Source organism: Trachurus trachurus, assembly GCF_905171665.1.
Source record: "Trachurus trachurus genome assembly, chromosome: 17".
NCBI lineage: Eukaryota > Metazoa > Chordata > Actinopteri > Carangiformes > Carangidae > Trachurus > Trachurus trachurus.
Window position 1 is genome coordinate 25,328,391 of NC_139900.1, and position 18,764 is coordinate 25,347,154.

General features: G+C 43.0%; 1 protein-coding gene across 1 annotated transcript in view; it reads left to right on the top strand.

Moving 5' to 3' along the window:
- Positions 1 to 18,764, top strand: part of rnf31 (ring finger protein 31) — a 45,119-nt gene that overhangs the window by 6,679 nt on the left and 19,676 nt on the right. The window contains exons 5-18 of the mRNA XM_083991751.1: positions 1,239 to 1,295; positions 1,719 to 1,896; positions 5,136 to 5,328; positions 5,454 to 5,587; positions 6,981 to 7,153; positions 8,049 to 8,282; positions 8,376 to 8,543; positions 9,315 to 9,482; positions 9,568 to 9,753; positions 10,722 to 10,928; positions 11,012 to 11,185; positions 13,407 to 13,505; positions 17,227 to 17,316; positions 18,304 to 18,418. Of these exons, the coding sequence (XP_083847877.1) occupies positions 1,239 to 1,295; positions 1,719 to 1,896; positions 5,136 to 5,328; positions 5,454 to 5,587; positions 6,981 to 7,153; positions 8,049 to 8,282; positions 8,376 to 8,543; positions 9,315 to 9,482; positions 9,568 to 9,753; positions 10,722 to 10,928; positions 11,012 to 11,185; positions 13,407 to 13,505; positions 17,227 to 17,316; positions 18,304 to 18,418 (2,176 nt within the window). The remainder of the gene's footprint in view (positions 1 to 1,238; positions 1,296 to 1,718; positions 1,897 to 5,135; positions 5,329 to 5,453; positions 5,588 to 6,980; positions 7,154 to 8,048; positions 8,283 to 8,375; positions 8,544 to 9,314; positions 9,483 to 9,567; positions 9,754 to 10,721; positions 10,929 to 11,011; positions 11,186 to 13,406; positions 13,506 to 17,226; positions 17,317 to 18,303; positions 18,419 to 18,764) is intronic.

An 18,764-nucleotide genomic window follows, 5' to 3' on the forward strand; every position in this document is an offset into this window, starting at 1 on the left:
TCATATCTTTTTTTTTTTTTTTGGGGGGGGGGGCATACAGCTGCCGATGGGGGGGGCTTACAGCTGCCGATATGATTTTTTTTCCTAATTGCGGGCTGCAACAGTGATCACACTACACACAACTGTTTTTTTTTTCATATGTGATAATATGATGATATTTATGGCACACGTGAGAGTGTGGTCTCTCTGATAACAACCGAAGAGCTGCATCCACTGCTGACGCTACTAAATATTAGCCAGGCTAGCACCGCCTACTGGTTCCGGCAAATTTCATTTGCCTCAACAATGTAGTCAGGACACTAGCAATGCGTTTCGGTTTGCTCCGTCCGCCAGAGCGGACGGACCAATCAGCGAACAGACGGGTAAGTGAAGGCGATGACGTTGAACTCAAGCGCTCAAGATTAACCTATGAGCTTAACCGGTGTATAGCACACGTGACCACCAAGCAGCAGCGATTAGTTGAAGCAAATGTAAGCAACCGCCTCCCGGAAGCAAACAAATCCCTATGGCTCGTGTTCAGACGCTATATGAAATGTAATGAAGTAAGCGGCTGATGCATCAGGCTAACTAAATATAGCCTAAATATAAATATAAAAATATAAACTAAATATAAGCCTTTTGTTTGTTTCTTTGTTTCATTCCTGCCGCAGTAGCGCCACTTCAAGTTCTTTTTACGTTTGGAGTCTGGTGCTCCCTCCCAGCTTTTCATTGGAGCATTTCAACTTTCTTTCTCACTTCACCTTCTCTGCTCAGTGCCTGTGGGTTCTGTGTGCACACGGCCCTGCAGTCTCATGCCCTTTTACGGGCATTGATGGGGCGGTTACCTATGCTAATCCTATGTTAATTAGACTCACCTGGCACACGCCCTCAACTTACGAGGAGATGGCATAAGAACACAGCTGCCAACAATTCTGGGGCTTACGAACGCGTTGATGAATCTGACGTAGGGTTTTCTTAAGGAACTTCTTAAGAACAACTTAAGAAAGAATCTAAGAAGGTTCTTAAGAAGATATTGGTGAATGAGGCCCAATTGTTTGCTTTGCTACATGACTATTAAGCTTTCTATTCTAGTAGAATAGAATTTAATTGAATAGAATTGTTTGCTTTGCTACAATAACAATTAAAGCTTTCTATTCTAACACAATAGAATAGAATAGTTATTTGCTTTGCTACAATGGCAGTAAAGTTTAGAGAAAGTACATGTGTAGTTGATAACCTGTGGTTTGGTTTGCTCCCAGGAGGCCCACCCCCACCCTGAGTTCTATGAGAGAATCATTCCTACACTGAGACACAAGGTAGAGTCCAGCATATACATGCAAATATATTAGTGACAATGTACATTATATACACTTAACTATCAGACCTCAGAGCCCACTCATTCTTTGTTATCCTGGTACTGTGGGATGGTGAAACACTGGTCTTCATTAGGGCTGGGTGATATGGGAACAAATCCTATTATGATCATTTTGTTCATATCAGTCGATATTGATATAAATCACACAAGTATTTTGGTCCAACTTAAATGTTCCCTGTTACACATAAATGAGATTTGAAGATACCAAACAGTGATTTTTGAAAAAGTTGAACATGACAGATGCACTGAAGAACATTACACAACTGTTTCAGACAAATAACACAGACATTATAAATATACATGAACTGTATCTCATTTTGAAGTTTGTGTTTGACCTGCTTGATGTGCTCTGACCTTTCCTCAGGACGTGGGTCTGAACACTGACACCGTGGTCTACCACTCAGAGGGTCAGACCAAGTCTCTGGCCTTCCCCCTCCACCGTCACTCGTCCAGGGAGAGCAGCCACGGACACTCCTTGTCCTCCAGCCACCAGAACCTCAGGTCCTTCCAGGCCTACAACACCTCCGCCAGCAAACACCCAGGTGAGAGAGGAGGAGTGGAACAAGTGGGGGGAGCTACTCCACAGCAGTTCATATTGGTGTGTAAAAATCTACGGATAGCATTAAAGGGATACGCCAACATTTTTTTTTTGTGTCTTGCCTCACTCCCGAGTCCATGACCAGCAGATAGACACCATCCTTTCGACTGTGCGTGCAGTAACAAGGGAGAGCCCGTATCGCCCGTAATTAGCTTAGCTCAAACGCTGGAAGTGCATAGGTAGTGTTAGCCTGCCTCCACCTAAAGTCATCAGAGAAACTCTTCAGCAACTCTAAATGGAAACCGACGGGCCGATCTTCGTCTCAGAGCTGACAAAACTCTCTGGTAAGTAGGGGTGCACCGATTATTCGGTAACCGAATATATTCGGCCGAATATTGCAAAAAAAGCAACATTCGGCCTTCGGTGGAATGAGCGCAAAGCAAGGCCGAATATAAAAAAAAAAAAAAAAAGTCTGATATACGCGATTGCGCGACGATGGAAACGGCAGCTTAAACCCCATGGAGCTTTATTAGTAGGTGACTCCTACTGCTGGAAAAACAACAGCAACAAGAGCAGTGGGGGGGGAGCTGCACAGCGACCGCGCGCACCGTTGCACGTCACTCCAAGAGCCCGGTGCGTCCTGTCTGCGGTGGAGACACGGCCACTGAGAGGACTGAGTGAGGGGACCGTTCCTGTAGGAACGCGCCTTTTAATTAATCATTTAAAAACCAAACAACAACATGCTGAGTAGGCTACGAAAGGGAGAGACGGCTGCAGCAGTTAAAACGAAAGTTCCTCGTCCCAGCATGTCGCCCACTCCGTCCGTGGCCGACGTCTTTTAAAACAGAGTTTCCCAACCTTGGGGTCAGGACCCCACGTGGGGTCGCCTGAAATTCAAATGAGGTCGCCTGAAATGTCTAGCAGCCTAATTGATGAATTAAAAAAAATCTGACCAAGAAAGGTTAGGAACCACTGTTTGAAAAGACACTTGGGTTTTTTTGATGAGCAACGGCAACTGGAATATTCAAAAACTGTCAGAATAGTCAATAAACATTTACTTTCTTTGAAAATTAAGTTAAACAAAATATTTTATTTAAAAACTTTATAACCACTTTCAGTATTCGGTATTATTCAGTTATTCGGCCAAGCGTTTTGATTTTATTCGGTATTCGGCTTCGGCCAAAAAAATGCCTTTCGGTGCACCCCTACTGGTAAGGCATCTTGAGCGGTCAAATGCCGGTAACGGGACGAGATCGGTCAAAATGGAGGGTTCAAGCTAAGGCGGTTTATTTTGGTTCAAGCTAGCTACATTGAGGGTACAGTAGGTTAGCTTCCTATTTCAAAGTAAAAGCACAAATTCTATCATCATAGTTTTCTGTATGTAAAGGGAAACAGGTGTTTTATTTTGTGAAAGTAACCGGAAGTGCGTTGGTCACAGCGGCTAGCTTGAGTAGCGCCGAATTCGGCCGAACAAAATTGTAAACAGCTGGTATTTCGACAAATTAACGACACACTGCTGATCTAAACGGCTACTTTCTCGCCTAAAAATGTTTGAAATGTCGATAAAGTGATATATTTACAGAGTTTAGAGCTAAAATGAAATCAGCTTCTGACTGCTGATTTCGGCTTGGGTAGGAGGCAGGCTAACACTACCTATGCTCTTCCAGTGTTTGAGCTAAGCTAATTACAGGCGATACGGCTCTATCTCCCTTGTTACTGCATGCACAGTCGAAAGGATGGTGTCTATCTGCTTGTCATGGACTCGGGAGTGAGGCAAGACATGAAAACAAATGTTGGCGTATTCCTTTAATATCTGATAAAAACTGTTAGATTAAAGAACATCTTTGTGCATGTATCGGTTCTGCATCGCTGTGTGCTGTTCCCAGGTGAGAACCACACCCAAAACCAACCAGTCGACTCCAGCCAGGCTCTCTAAACACTGTAAAAAAAAAAAAGAAAAAAGGATGATTTTAATTTTTTTATTTTTTATTTACTAACACTCAGCTGTTCCATTCAGGAGGCTCATCCTCAGAGGACGTACGTTTACAAAGGTGTGACCCTTTAACAGGAGCTGAAACTGGAAAGACACAGTCTGGTCCATGGAGGATTTTCAATTTTGTATCAACAGCTGTGCCAGTCCTTATTGTTTTACCCTGTCGCTTGGCAACCTTGATTACATGTGCGAAACGAAAGAATATTAGTTGTACTGTTAGGCAAGGCAATTTTATTTGTATACGGTAGTCCATTTTTTCAACAGTTTGTTTCAAAGGCCTTTACACAGCATCATAACAACATCCTCTGACCTTAGACCCTCACATCCACTGAAGGATGTGGCTCCAGCACAGGAACACAGCTGCTGTACTGAGACACTAAAGTGATGCACTGTAGCTTCATGCTGTATGTTAAACCTTTACATACCATACTAGTCCTATATCTGCTACAATGCAAGTAATAATTGAAATTATTAACATGTAAATGAAGTGCTAATGCAGTGGCTAATGCAGCCACAACTGAGCGTTTTAGATTTGAAAAATTCAGTTTCAAAGCCAGAGTCTGAAAAAGTTGGATTCAGTTTTTCAGCACCCAGTCGGGATTAATACGTCAGAATCCCTAGCAACCAATCCCGTAGATTATTATTTTTTTGCATCTCATTTGTTGTTCACTGTGATGGTGACACTTCACATCTACTTATTCAGCTAGATGTCCATCAACAGTATCAGTGGTTGACATGGCCGAGAGGTATTATCGCTGCATTGAATGCGGGAGACCAGAGTTTGCCTCATGTTTTGACATCACCCCTCCGTCTCCCCTGCCCCTGCAAGTCATGATGCATTTGCATACTCATGAATATTTATAAAACCAGGATTCTTCAATGAAATACTGGACGTGTTTTTAGCCTCTTTGCAAGTTTTTTTAAACAACTTTTTTTGAGGGAAAGCAATTTTAATCAAAAAATAGTCATAGCAGAGCATTTTTACACATTTTAAAATGCCTCTTTAGGGGGACTTTAAACTTTTATTGGCAGCCATGATAAAGGCCTGAATGACAAGATCAAGTTAGTCATTTAGTTACCAATACAATTTTTTTTCATAAAACAAAAAAGGAAGAACGGGGGGGAAAGAGAGAGATATAAAAAATGATCACCTAAAAAACAAAAAAAAATCCAACCTTATAAATCCAGTATTTATGCACACACATACACACAGTTGTTGCATAACATGACGTGCCAGCGTTGTGTTTCAGAGAACTGCACCATCTGTGGAATCTTCAGGATCTCGGCCCACTGCCTCACCTGCCTCCAGGGCCTGTGCTCAGAGTGCGACAAGCTGTACCACTGCTACCCCGAGAGGAACAACCACCGCCGGACCACTGTCGCATCATCATCATCATCATCATCCTCATCCTCATCATCATCCAAAACCAGGAGCAGTCACAGGTGAGGCTCAGCGGTTCTGACAGTACGAGCTGGGGATTCCAGCACTCGGTCCCAGTCGACGGCAGCGTCGAGCGGACAGTTTGACCTCTGCTCACACAGTCTGACAGCTGCTGCTCCCGTTTCAGCTCCTCCACCTGGAGCTGCCTCCGCTGCACCAAAGTCAACTCCGTCCACAACGCGCTGTGTGAGGAGTGTGAGCGCCCCCGCCTGGAGACGGTCGGCTCCAAAGCAGACGACTCCCAGCCTGCCACCATCACTGGTCTGTGTCTCCTGCTCCTCCTCCTTTGCTTCTCCTGTAACAAACAAAATGAGAGAAAAGCAAATGAAGAGTTCATTTGAAAAAGCAGATAAAGTTTTTAAAGTTTTTAAAAAATTCTAGAATCTTAATTTTTTATTTACATAAGGTGATATTAGTCAAACCAAAGTTGAGTGACTTTGAGATGTAACAAAACAGACATATCTCAAAAAAATAAAGTTTTATTGAAAACAACACTATGCAAAGAATAATTACAAAGCCTCAGCTCATTTTTTTCAAAATGGCACTTATCTGCTTTTGCAAATGAACTCTTCAAATAGACACTGCAAAAAAAAACAAAAAAACACCTGATTATACAGATTCAGATCCTTTATTTGTCATTCTACATGTTAAAAACACAGAATGGAAACATTTTCTCAGGACCAGTGAGATAAAAAGATAAAGAAGACAAATAACCTAAGAACCAATATTAGGAACTGAAAACCTATATAATAAATAAATCAATCAAACGCATGTTAGGAAGCGACATGTTGGGGTAGCGTGCAGTTATAATGTAAAGTGCAATGCAGTGCAGAGGACTGTTTATGGTGCAGTACAGTACAGTACCAGGGTTCCCACATGTCCTGGAAAACCTAAAAAACCTGGAAAATGGTTGACCAACTTCCCAGTCACGGAAAATGAGAAAAAAAAAGTCAAATGTCCTGGAAGAGCTGGAGTTGTCCTGGAAAATCAATGATTTATCGCATCATGACATCAGCTACAAAATCACCAAGGATTTATATTCCAAAGAAGTGCCTTGCAACTTTGGAGTGATGAGTGTGTCCTGTCCTCAGCTGAGTGACAGATAAAGGAGCAGCAGAGAGCTGTTTTGATGTGGTTTAGAGACAAAAACAACATGTTTGCGTTGTCATATGATAAAAAATTTAATCATTTCTTTCTTTCAAAATGTATTTTTATTGAATTGTCCTTGGATGCATGTTTATATCAACTGCCAGGGCACATAGGATTATATCCAATACATCCATAAAATAGGAAAATTCAAAAGTAATAACAATACCTAGATTATATAGAATCAAAATATACCAAAACAATGCAAGTAGAATATGATATGAGAAAAACAGAAAAAAATGAAATGAAAAAATTGTCATAATTTATAAGCATGTAAGAGATTATTTCATAGATAAGTTAGTGAGCGATAGACTGCACATGTTTAAATCAGACTTCTGGAGGGAATATACATAGGGAAATGCATTCATTCAACCAAAATCCAGAGCAAATTCATCATCTGCAGGAAATGGTGTGTTTTATGAAAGAAAAGTGGACTTGATGGGAAATTCTCCTTTTCATTTTTTTCATTCAACAGTTGTTGTTTTGTGTGTGTGTGTCTCCCTCACAGAGTGGCAGTGTAAGAGCTGCACCATGGTGAATGCAGCCAGCAGTGTTCTGTGTGAGGTGTGTGAACGACCTCGTCTGGCCACACGACCTCCAGTGACTCCGTCACACCCGCCCATCACCCCCCCCAGACCACCAGCCCCCGTACTGGGCATGCCCGGTGACCCCGACAGCCAGGTCCGTCTCTGTGTGTGTGTTCTTCTTCTTCTTTTTTCTTTCTCTTCTTCTTCTCCTTCTTTTTTCTTCTTCTTCTTTTTTCTTCTTCTTCTTCCTCCTCCTTCTCCTCCTCCTCAATCCTACTTCCATAGATGAAAAATCACCAAACTTTGCACAAAGCTCCAGTCCCATGCCAGATTTACTCAGATAGAAGGACAATAAGTGTTTAAATTTAAAAACCAACCGTATGTGCTACAGTTTTGCAACTTTCAATAAAATCTAGCCCCAATACTTTAGAAACTTTTGTCCACTTGAACTCAGTGCAAATTATGAAGTCCATCTTTTTTTCTTTTTTTTTTAACTGGGGGTCCTTTAGTTTGTGCCTTGTTATTCAGATTTGCCTAAATTTGTCCAAAATTGCCTGGCCCAACCACTGCTGCTGCTTTAATCCCAGATTAAAATTTTATTTAAAGCAGAAGTAAGCGATCCGATCATTTTGGCTAACTTCTTGTCAGCCGATGGAGTTAGCAGTCCCCGCCCTCGTCCCTACGTCACCACATTCACGCGCATCCCTTGGCTGCACACACAGAGAGGACCGCCCCTTTATGCCGTTCTCTCTCCTCATTGGATAAAGGTTGTAGGATACAAGGAAAGTTTTCTCCTCGGCTTACATCAGAGCAGAGTGACTGACAGACCCGTGTTTCAGACCAAACACTCTATATAAGTGATTGCTGTCGGAAGATATAACTATTTAAGACTTATATTAACACAAACATTCCGCTTACTTCTGCTTTAATCAGTATGTCCATGAGCTTATTATGGAGTCATGGGACATGCAAATCAATGTTTTCTCCTTTAAACCTCAACTGAATGGTATAATTTTATTATCTAACCCCCCCCTCTCTCTCTCTCACAGTGGGTCTGTCAGTTCTGCACCTATCTGAACTACTCTCCTGCCACGGTGTGTGAAATGTGCGACCTGGCCCGTCCAGAGCCGGCGCCTCTACCTGTGAAGCTCCGCCCCCCCTCTCCGGTCAGACGGGTCCCCGCCCTGCCCATCAAACCCAAAGAGCCCGCCCCCGAAGACCTGGACTCCTGGAGGCAGAGGCTGATGAAGGAGGAGGGGCTGAAGCTGATTCAACTGATCAGAGCAAGTCACCTCCACGAGCCTCCGTCCGTCATCCCGAGGTGTGGACGACGTGTGTCTGTGTTGATGTTAATGTGGTTTGTGTGTCTGTGTCAGGACGGGGAGAAGAAAGGAGTGAGTCCAGAGGAGGTGTACACCAGCATGAGGGTTGCCGGGGACAGCAGCATCCTGCCCTGCAAGTGGTTGAAGACGGAGCTTCCTCTGCTGCTGGACCAGATCAGGATGTCGGTGGCGACGTCCTCCCCGGCCGCAGCCGAGCACACAGTCAGTCTGCTGCTCTCAGATCAGCCCAGACACACTCACTCACTCCTCTGTCCTCCTCGCTCGTCTCCTGACCAGGGTTATTATAGTCGACTAAAACTAGCAGGGAAAAAATTATTTACTAAACCAAATTTTTTTTTTTTTTTTTCAAAAAAGGAGAACTAAATAAAAACTACAATGAACAATGTAAAACTAAAACTAAAGTCCAGTCAGATAACATCAGCTTAGTTGTAGTTTTCTTAGAGATGTTAAAGCTGCAGGAAGAAACCACCACAGACTTGGAGTACGACCCACAGGTACAGTAGATAAGATAAGAGTGAATGTAACATGATGAGGACTGATGGGAACATTATGGGATGCAACTAAAAGGGAAAAATCCCACAAATATTGAAGTTCATCTTCAGAGGTCTGACAGAGGCTTTCTCCTAAAACCTGAAAAACTGAAACTAAGACTAATAAAATCGAGTTAATTCCTTAGATTAAAAACTAAACTAAAACAGCTTGTAGCGCCTCATTTTTTAATAATGTGCCACATTTTGTAATAAAATTCTTGAATGCAATATGTAATAAACTTTGCCACATTGTGTAATAAGTTGTTACATAATGCACCAAATTATTACATTTATTTCCATAAAAAAGTTGTAATAATCACTTGTTGAACTAACTAAAACTAAACTTCAATAAAAAATCAAACAAAAAAACAAAATAAAAACAAAAACAAATGAAAATTTTAAAACTACAACAACCTTGCTCATGACTCACCATCTGACACAGAACAGGTCCGGCGACGCTCCCGCCGAGGACTCCGGGAAGGAGGCGGACCCCGCCGACACGGAGAGCGTGGTCCAGCTGTCCAGGGCGGAGGCCAAACAAGCCTGGCTGACGGCGGGGGGCGACACCGAGAGAGCTGCCAAACAGGCGCTGAGAGACCGTCTCGCCAAGGTGACGCACGTCTCCCCTAAATGAAAATAAAAAGTCAGTTTCTTCTCTCTCGGCCCTGATGCGTCTCCGTCCCTCCGTCCCTCAGGTGAAGGAGCTGGGCGCGCTGGGCTTCGGTGACGAGGCTCGCTGCCACGAGGTGTTGAGACAGAGCGGTGGTGAGGTGAGAGGGGCCCTGGCCCTGCTGCAGCGACCCCTGCTGGAGCCTTTCCACAACCGCATTTGGAGCGACAAACCCGAGCCTCCTGTGGACATCCATCACCCTGACAAACAGGTGGGAGTCCAGTCTGGCTTCAGATTCTCATAACTTGTCCTCAGTAGCTCGTCCCCCTCCTTCCTGTTACAGCAATGGAGAGATTTCTTGACATGTAGGCATGGGTATTATTATTAGTTATTCAAAAAGTCAGTATCGATAAGGTCCAACCTTGCTGTGGTGCTCTAAAAAAATGCTGTATTTTTATTTCAAGTTAAAAATGTATATATTAAAGGTACATTGTGTCGGAATTACTCCCATCTAGCGTTGTGGTTGTATATCGCAAGCAACTCAATCGTATTTTTCATGCTGCATTCACATGAAACTGGGCAGACGGCAGACGGACGACAGCCGCTGCACGTAACGGCATAAACAAGCCTCTATGTAAACAAGTGGTCCGTCAGCACGAGGCAAAACAATACACGTGACAATATGTTGTCATGGCGATGTCGTATTGTTTACCTGACCCACGTTTTACTGGCTTTCTCTCGACTTCTGTGACTAAAATGACATCTGGTGTGTTAGCGACGGCCGTCTGCCTGACTGCACATGAATGCAGCATCAGTGTAACGCTCCATTCCTCCTCACTGCGTTACCGCGGTGACTTTTCACAGACGCCACCTCGACCTGAGCCGACAGCTCCGGTGTCTCCGGTGAGTTTCCGTAGTTTCCTACCGTCACGCTGCCACTGAACGTAAAAACATGGCGACGCGACAAGGCAGCCAGCACCGAGCTTACCCGCTCCATGTAGATATGAATGATATGAACGGCTAATTCAGAGCTGAAAGGAACACTTCACTGTGTTGATGGGGGGGATTACTGATTAATGAAAAAGATTTGAACAAAATAATCGATTTTTGTGAATAGATAACAGGAGAAGTTACACAATGTCCCTTTAAGGATTATTAAGTCTATTGTTATTAAGTAGAATTATTACGTGTGTATAAGCAATTCATGTTCTTGTGTATGATTTCTTCCCTTTCCTCCAGCGGATCTGTCGGAGGCTGCTGGCGGTGTACGATCTGCCCAGCTGGGGGCGCTGTGAGCTGGCGCTGTCGCTGCTTCTGGAGCACAGCGCCCCCTACTCGCTGGAGGACGTAGTGCAGGCTGTACGAGAGTCCCACGACAGGGAGTTCATCAAGAGAGTGCTGGCCAAAGAGTGTCCCATCTGCCTCTCCATCTTCCCCCACAGCAAGGTAGGCTACTGAGACGGTCAACGTTCCACCTCTTCTTCTCCATCCTCCACATCTCCAGTCACTTCCTACTTTCCCTCTTTCAGATGCAGTCTCTGACGTCCTGCCAGTGTTCGGTGTGCTGCGGGTGCTTCCAGCAGCACTTCACCATCGCTGTACGGGACAAACACATCAGGGACATGGTGTGTCCAGTCTGCTGGGAGCCCAACATCAATGACCCTGAACACCTCAACAGCTACTTCTCCACCCTGGACATCCAGGTGAGGAGGCAGAGGGGGGGGGGGGAGGAGGGAGTAAGCATGTGGGCTGATACGTCTACACTAATGTGTTTGTACCATCCACACTATGGTAGGACCAGCTGTAGGTTATACAGGTGCATCTCGATAAAGCAGAATATGATGGAGGTCAGCACTGCAGTCTTCTCCGTGACAGTGGAGCTGCTGAACCAGACTTAAGGTCTTGTTCAGACTTGCAGCCCAAATCCGGGTTTTTTTTGCAAATCTGATCAGGATCCGATCTCACTGACTGACTGTCGTACTGTGAGTGACACAAAAGACGCTTCCAAATCCTCTTTGAGTAACGACACCGTTCACATTGAATCGGATCTCTACAAATCTGATCAGAATCACATTTGAAGCCACCTCTCCGTATGCGGTTTGAATCCGTTTTGGAAAAATCGGATCTCATGTGGCTTTTGGCCGTTCAGACTGCCACAAACTGTAACTAGATACAATCTCTATATGTCAAAAATCCATTTTGGAGTGGCAGTGTGAGGCTTAGGAAACCTTTGCATGTGTTTGGACTGGAGTTCATTCATTCAGTGTTTCCCACAGGATTTTAGGAGCAGTAGGTTCGTTACCTTTAATTTTCAGTGCAAGCTATTTTTAGAACGGCGAAGCAGAGACACAAGCTGCTCAGAGCTACGCTACGGAGGCTCATGGGATTTCTTGGTTTCCCTCATCAAACTCATCAAATACACAATCCAACAACTCCAAAACGCTCTGGTGGACAAGTTGTGACCTGCACATTCACCACGCTATAATCCTCTGTAGTGTAGCTCTGAGCAGCTCACAGCTCTGCTTCGCCATTCTAAAAACAGCTTGCACTGACAATTAAAGGTAAAAACCCTACGAATCGCCTTGTTTACAACTACTTCCGGGTAGAAAACCAGCATTCGAACAATAGTGACGGACGAGAGTTTCGCTATATACAGTATATCTAATTTTTCAGGTCACTATATCGCCGTTTAGACTAATCTGATGTTTGTAAAGTCTATAAAACCAATGATTGGACAAACATTACTATTTACGTGTGCACATTTTTGTAATTAGTCATGGTTATCAGAGATTAGCTGAGCTAACGGTTGCCTGTTTAACTTTAATAACTCAGTGACTCAATAAACGGTCCATGAAAAAATATTTTCTCCAGCGGATATCTGAGTTACAACATGACTGAGCTAACTGGAGTAGTTTCATGTCGTGTCCGACAACGGGAGGGTTTTAACAGCTGACGTCCTGGTGTTAGCTTAGCTACCGCCGTTAGCTTTGCTACCGCCGTAGCTGTCCCTGTCAGCTGCAGCCACTGATGCTTTCTAGACACCGTGATTCCCCCAAACTGAATAAATACAACACATAGCAACACAAAACACACACACAGAAATAGTAATGTTTCTTCAATCATTTCAGATTTGTCTAAACGGTGATAGGGCGTGAAAAATATGATATTATATATAGCTAAACTCTCGTTCGTTACTATTGATCTCATTCAAATTACGTGCTGGTTTTCTACCCGGAAGTAGGCGATTCGGTCTATAGGGATTATGGCAATGGGCCAATTTCCCAAAATGTTGAACTATCCCTTTAAAGGTGTACAGAAATGGCCGTTTGTCCTGTTTGTCGCGCCGAGTTGTCACGAGCTGCAACACGAGTTTACCCGAGTGAGGAAAACGAATTTGATTGGTCGTTATCGAGCGGGCGGGATATTCAAAGCTTGGGGCGAGCCCGAGCTCCATGTGTGTGTGCGTGTCTCAGACGTTTGAATGACGGATGACGGATCCAATATCAGTGGCTGATGAATCGTGTACAGGCTGACGTATAATCCGTGCGCCTGCATTATCCAATGCGAAAAAAAAAATAGACACTTTTGTCCCGGATTTACTCAAAAATAGAATTTTGCACAAAGTTTGGCCTACATCGTCTGAAAGATGAGTTATTACATTAATTTTATGATCCAGAGTGGGCTCAAATTCAATTTTCTTTTCTGTACACGTTTAATAACTTCAGGTCAGGATATGTCTTCTAAACTGCTAAACATCCACTAAATGTAAGGTTGGATGTGTGGCACCCCCAGTATTTCAGAATTGCTCTGTTAAAGCCAGAGGTAACATTAACCTGTTAAATCTGTGTATTAATGCTGCTAAGAGACTTTGAGAAGGGTTAAAGGTTTGATTCCCAGGTTGTGTTACTGTTTTTCCTGTCTCAGCTGCGAGAGTGTCTGGAGCCAGAGGTCTACGAGCTTTTCCATAAGAAGCTGACTGAGCAGGCTCTAATCAAGGACCCCAAGTTCCTGTGGTGCTGTCACGTGAGTACATGGTTGACTGCTACATCAGTAACACTAGCGTCTTCATTCTCACAGCAGCACAACCAGTGTTCGCAGTCTGCTGCTGTTAAAATAACAACACAGACATGGACACACCCTAGATGCACTTTTGTGTTTCAAAACAGATGTTGAGTGCCATTCAGTTCCACATGGTTACTGCAGCTGGTAGAAACACTAATTAAGGGATGGACGTGTCACCTATATACAGTAGATTACATTCTACTGTAACCAATAGGACCGATGATGTATATCAAGCACCGTCCATAGGGAGCTGCAATCTGTTGTAGAGGAAAAAGGATGATGAAAATGGAGCAAACATTTTCTTTCTTTCTCATCTTTCTATTATCTTTTTAAACATATCAACATCCTCCAACACACATTCACACATACCTGTACACAATGGTAAAGAAATACTTTTTAAAAATTAAATCACAAACAGCCTGGAGCTGTTTAACACACATTTGCTGGAAGTCAGTGGAGGACGGAGAGTAGCTGAAAGACAAGATAAACTTGGAGTAAGGACTTTATCTGTAATTAGATGTCAAGGTGAGTAAAACTCATAGGACATAGAAGAGCAGGAAAAGGGAGAGAACGAGACTCCTCCTGTTGTGAGGAGAGATTTTGAAAGTGTTCAAGGAAACGTTGCCACACATTCCAAAACTTTTTGTACGAGTCATGGACTGAATATCAGATTGTCTCCTGGCTTAGATAGGACATAACGTCCCCCAGCTACTGAGCATGGGTGGGTGGGGCAGCATCCTAAATACTGCTCTTCTGGCAAAAAGACAAGCTAACGACAATGAACGGTGTTTATTGAGAAAACCCTGTTTATTTGGGCCCAGAGACAAAGGAAGCAGTTATGCAGTTATGCGTTCGACACGGACGCCAGAAAAACCAAAAACACGGCGGACCGGGACAAACTTTGCATTCAAAGTGCTTCACGTGAGGCATAAAGACATTTTTTTTTTCAATGTATTTTGGCATTTAAATGCATTTTAATTGATGTTTTTTTTTTCGAACGCAGCATAAGTTGTAGCTGCTACATCAGCTGCTCTATATAGTGAGAATGAAAAAACTTTTATTTCAGTTCAGTAGATCCCCACAGCCGTCTGGAGGCAGCGTTCATTCCTTAGCTTCATTAAAGGGATAGTTCAACATTTTGGCAAATTGGCCCATTGCCATAATCCCTATAGTCATAGCAGTAGGTTCGTTACCTTTAATTGTCGGTGTAAGCTATTTTTAGAACGGAGGAGCGGAGCGGCAGGCTGTTCAGAGCTACACTATGGAGGCTAATGGAATTTCTTGGTTTCCCTCATCAAACTCATCAAATACAAAATCCCAAAACTCCAAAACGCTTTCGTGGACAAGTTGTGAGCTGCACATTCACCACGCTATGAGATAATAATAGAACGTTACGAGACAGAGTTGTTTTAGAGGTAAATTCATGCAAAACCGCTGATGCGCGTTGCGTTCAGGGACAGTTTTTCAGCAAGCAGACTCTGTATTTACCTCGAAAACGGCTCAGTTTCGTAACGTTCCATTATTATCTCATAGCGTGGTGAATGTGCAGGTCACAACTTGTCCACGAAAGCGTTTTGGAGTTTTGGGATTTTGTATTTGATGAGTTTGATGAGGGAAACCAAGAAATTCCATTAGCCTCCATAGTGTAGCTCTGAACAGCCTGCCGCTCCGCTCCTCCGTTCTAAAAATAGCTTACACCAACAAATAAAGGTAACGAACCTACTGCTATGACTATAGCGATTATGGCAATGGGCCAATTTGCCAAAATGTTGAACTATCCCTTTAAATACATTCAGTTTTTACCTCATTACATATGAAATGGAGTAATGAATGGAGAAGAATTAAGTTATCTTGAAACAATCATATAAACCATATTAATTCCAATTATGCTGGTCAGAAGGCTCAGTGGGCTCACTTAGCTGTGTGAGCGCGGTGATTTGATTGGCCCTCTTTTGTATTGTTGCCATTATCACTAAGAGTACTTGGTCACAATAAAAGTTTCTGACTGAGAGTCTCTTCACAAAGCTGCTGAGACCAACTTTTACTAAGGAAAAGCAAAATATTCTCCAGAGCTCATGGTGCAATGCTGTTGCTATGGCTGAAGTGAGTTCTTAAGGACGAGCTGGCCTGCAGGACCCACAGAGATGGGTTGATGAAACACAGGTCTGTGCCAGGGAAACCGCATGTGCAATATTCCACAGTAATAATAAAACAGAGAAGTAAACAAATACATCTTTAATAATGGATTGGGTGGTGTTTATTAAGGTGGTACATCCACATGTATGGTGAGGGCTGACCAAGGAGGAATCAGCTGGTGCTGCTGGGTGATGACTACACAGTCAGACAAAGTATTATGTGTATATTTATATTTATTCATTTTGGTTATTTCAGTAATTTATTCATCTAGGGGTCTATTGTTTATATGTTATTTATCCTGTATGCTGCTGGACCTCAGTAATGTATTTAATTCATTCATGTTTTTAACAACTAACCTGAACTGAATATATTCTGTACATGTTTGTCTCACACTGTGTCATTTCTAGTGTTGTCACGATACCAACATTTTGGTACCGGTATCGGTACCAAAATGTTTTCCGATACTTTTCGATACTTTTCGGTACTTTTCCACATAAAAAGAGAATACAAAAAATTATTGGCTTTATTTTAATAGAAAATCTTAGAACTATAACCTATGCATCAGTAAATAATCAGTAAATCAGTAAACAGTCACTGCTTCTGCAGGATTAAAATTCCATCTATATTAATCTGAACTCTTCCTAAATTAAAACATTAGTGGTCTGTTTAAAAATGAATATCAACTTGTTTTCTTTGCATTATTTGAGGTCTGAAAACACTGCATCTTTTTTTGTTATTTTGACCAGTTGTAATTTTTGGGAGAAATTGTTATCAGTAGTTCATAGAATGAAACACACAACGTTCATGTTACTCAAACACAAACACCTATTGTTTCCCATATGTAGACCAAATTGATTCCCCCCCCCCCACCCCCATCAACGCAATATCGTTCCGTTAATTCATCTCTGCGTCGCGCTCCTTCGCTGTGTTCACTCACTCACACACAGAGAGAGAGAGAGAGAGACAGAGAGAGAGAGAGAGCATGCAGCCAGTGGTGATCCGCGGTAAAAACGAAACTTATTAATGAGGCTGTGGCGGCCGTCTCTCTCTCGCGCGCGGCGCACACAAACAGACACACACATAAACACAGGCACATGGACAGGTGGCGCTGTAACGGTAATGATAAAAAGCACCTTGCTTCGTTTGTGACTCGCTCGCCGCGGCTCAAATTACAATGCGGCAACTTCACGCGGCGACGTCACCGCTGCCGGCGGCGCAAAATGAAAGTACCGGTCCCATCTAAGCGCAGTATGGTACCGTTTTAAATGCGTCAGTACCCCGGTACCACTCTAGTACCGGTATACCGTACAACCCTAGTCATTTCATGAACAATTTGTTTAGTAAAAGCTGATATTTAAATTGTGATATTTTATTTTGAATGAACTAATAACTGTTCTTCATACAGTACTTCATTACTACTCTACACCAGCACAACTCACATAGACAGTCATTTTCTACACCTACACCTCTATGAGAATCTAGTTATATGACACTTAAATCATCATAATATTTCCCATCCTCTCCTCTCCTCACCCCTCCTCCTCAGTGTTCATATGGGTTCATCTATGATGGAGACCAGCTGAAGGTTACCTGTTTCCAGTGCCGCAACAGTTTTTGTGCTCAGTGTAAAAAGCCAGTAAGTATTCTGTCTCTCTGTGTGCTGTCTTGAGCTTTCTCTCTTTCTGTTTCCTCCCTTCTGTTTTAAAGGGATGCCTTAATCCCAATAGTCATAGCAGTAGGTTCATTACCTTTAATTGTTGGTGCAAGCTGTTTTTAGATCAGAGGGGCAGAGACGTGAGCTGCTCAGCTAACGCAACAGAGGCACACGGTACTTTCGCATTTCTCGCATCAAATACACAATCCAACAACTCCAAAACACTCTTGTGAAGAAGTTAAGACCTGCACATTCACCACTGTATGAAATAATAATGTAACATACACAGGCCGAGTTGTTTTCGAGGCAAATGCATAGCCGGAACTACATTCTAGACACGGCTGCTGGGCGGAGTGAAAACGCAAGTAGTTGCGAGTGTTTGCTTCATATATACGTTATTATTTCATAGTGTGGCAAATGTGCAGGTCTTAACTTATTCACAAGAGTGTTTTGGAGATGTTGGATTGTGTATTTGATGAGTTTTGAGGGAATGTCGAAAGTACCGTTTCATGAGCAGCTTGCGTCTCTGCCCCAGCTGATCTAAAAACAGCTTGCACCAACAATTAAAGGTAATGAACCTACTGCTATGACTATAGGGATTATGGCAGTAGGCCAATTTGCCAAAATATCCCTTTAACTTCATCTTCTCCCTCCTCCAGTCATTAAATGTAAATCTAAATATCCAGACCAGTCATTTGTTGTCTAAATGCTCCAGCTGCTTAATGACAATGTCTCAACTGTTGAAAAGAATATTTGAAATGTCAGTAACTGCTCTCCAAAATAAATGCGATGTGTGCACATTCAGCACCATCATTGACATGTCCACATTACACTGTTTATTATTATATACCTTGTTTAACACAGTGAGCCAATTTAACTTCACTGAAAACACATTCTTGGCTTCTGTTAGGTCCATTTCCAAGTGTTCTTGAAGGGAAATGCAGACTGTGTATGTGTATGTGTGTGCAGTGGGAGTCTCAGCATGCTGGTCTGTCCTGTGAACAATACCAGTCATGGAAGAGAGAGAATGATCCAGAGTATCAGAAGCAGGGTCTGGCTGGATACCTCAGAGACAACGGCATCAGTGAGTACACGCACACACACACACACACACACACACACACACACACACACACACAAATCCAGTATCATTTTCTAGCAGCAGTAGTTGAAGGTGATGTGTGGACGTGCTCTATCCAGGGGTGCACTAATAATAGACGTGTGATTGTAACAACACAGCGTGTAGCCAGCTGAGTGGTAGACAACAGGATTTCCTTCTGCCTCCACTCTTATCTAATTAAGCATCATCACAAGGGCTGCACACACACACACACACACACACCACCACCACTCCTGCTGCTGCTGCTGCAGCACATTTATTTTCACTTCTAATTGAGACTGGGTAAAGACTCTCTGTTTATCTCTGTTGG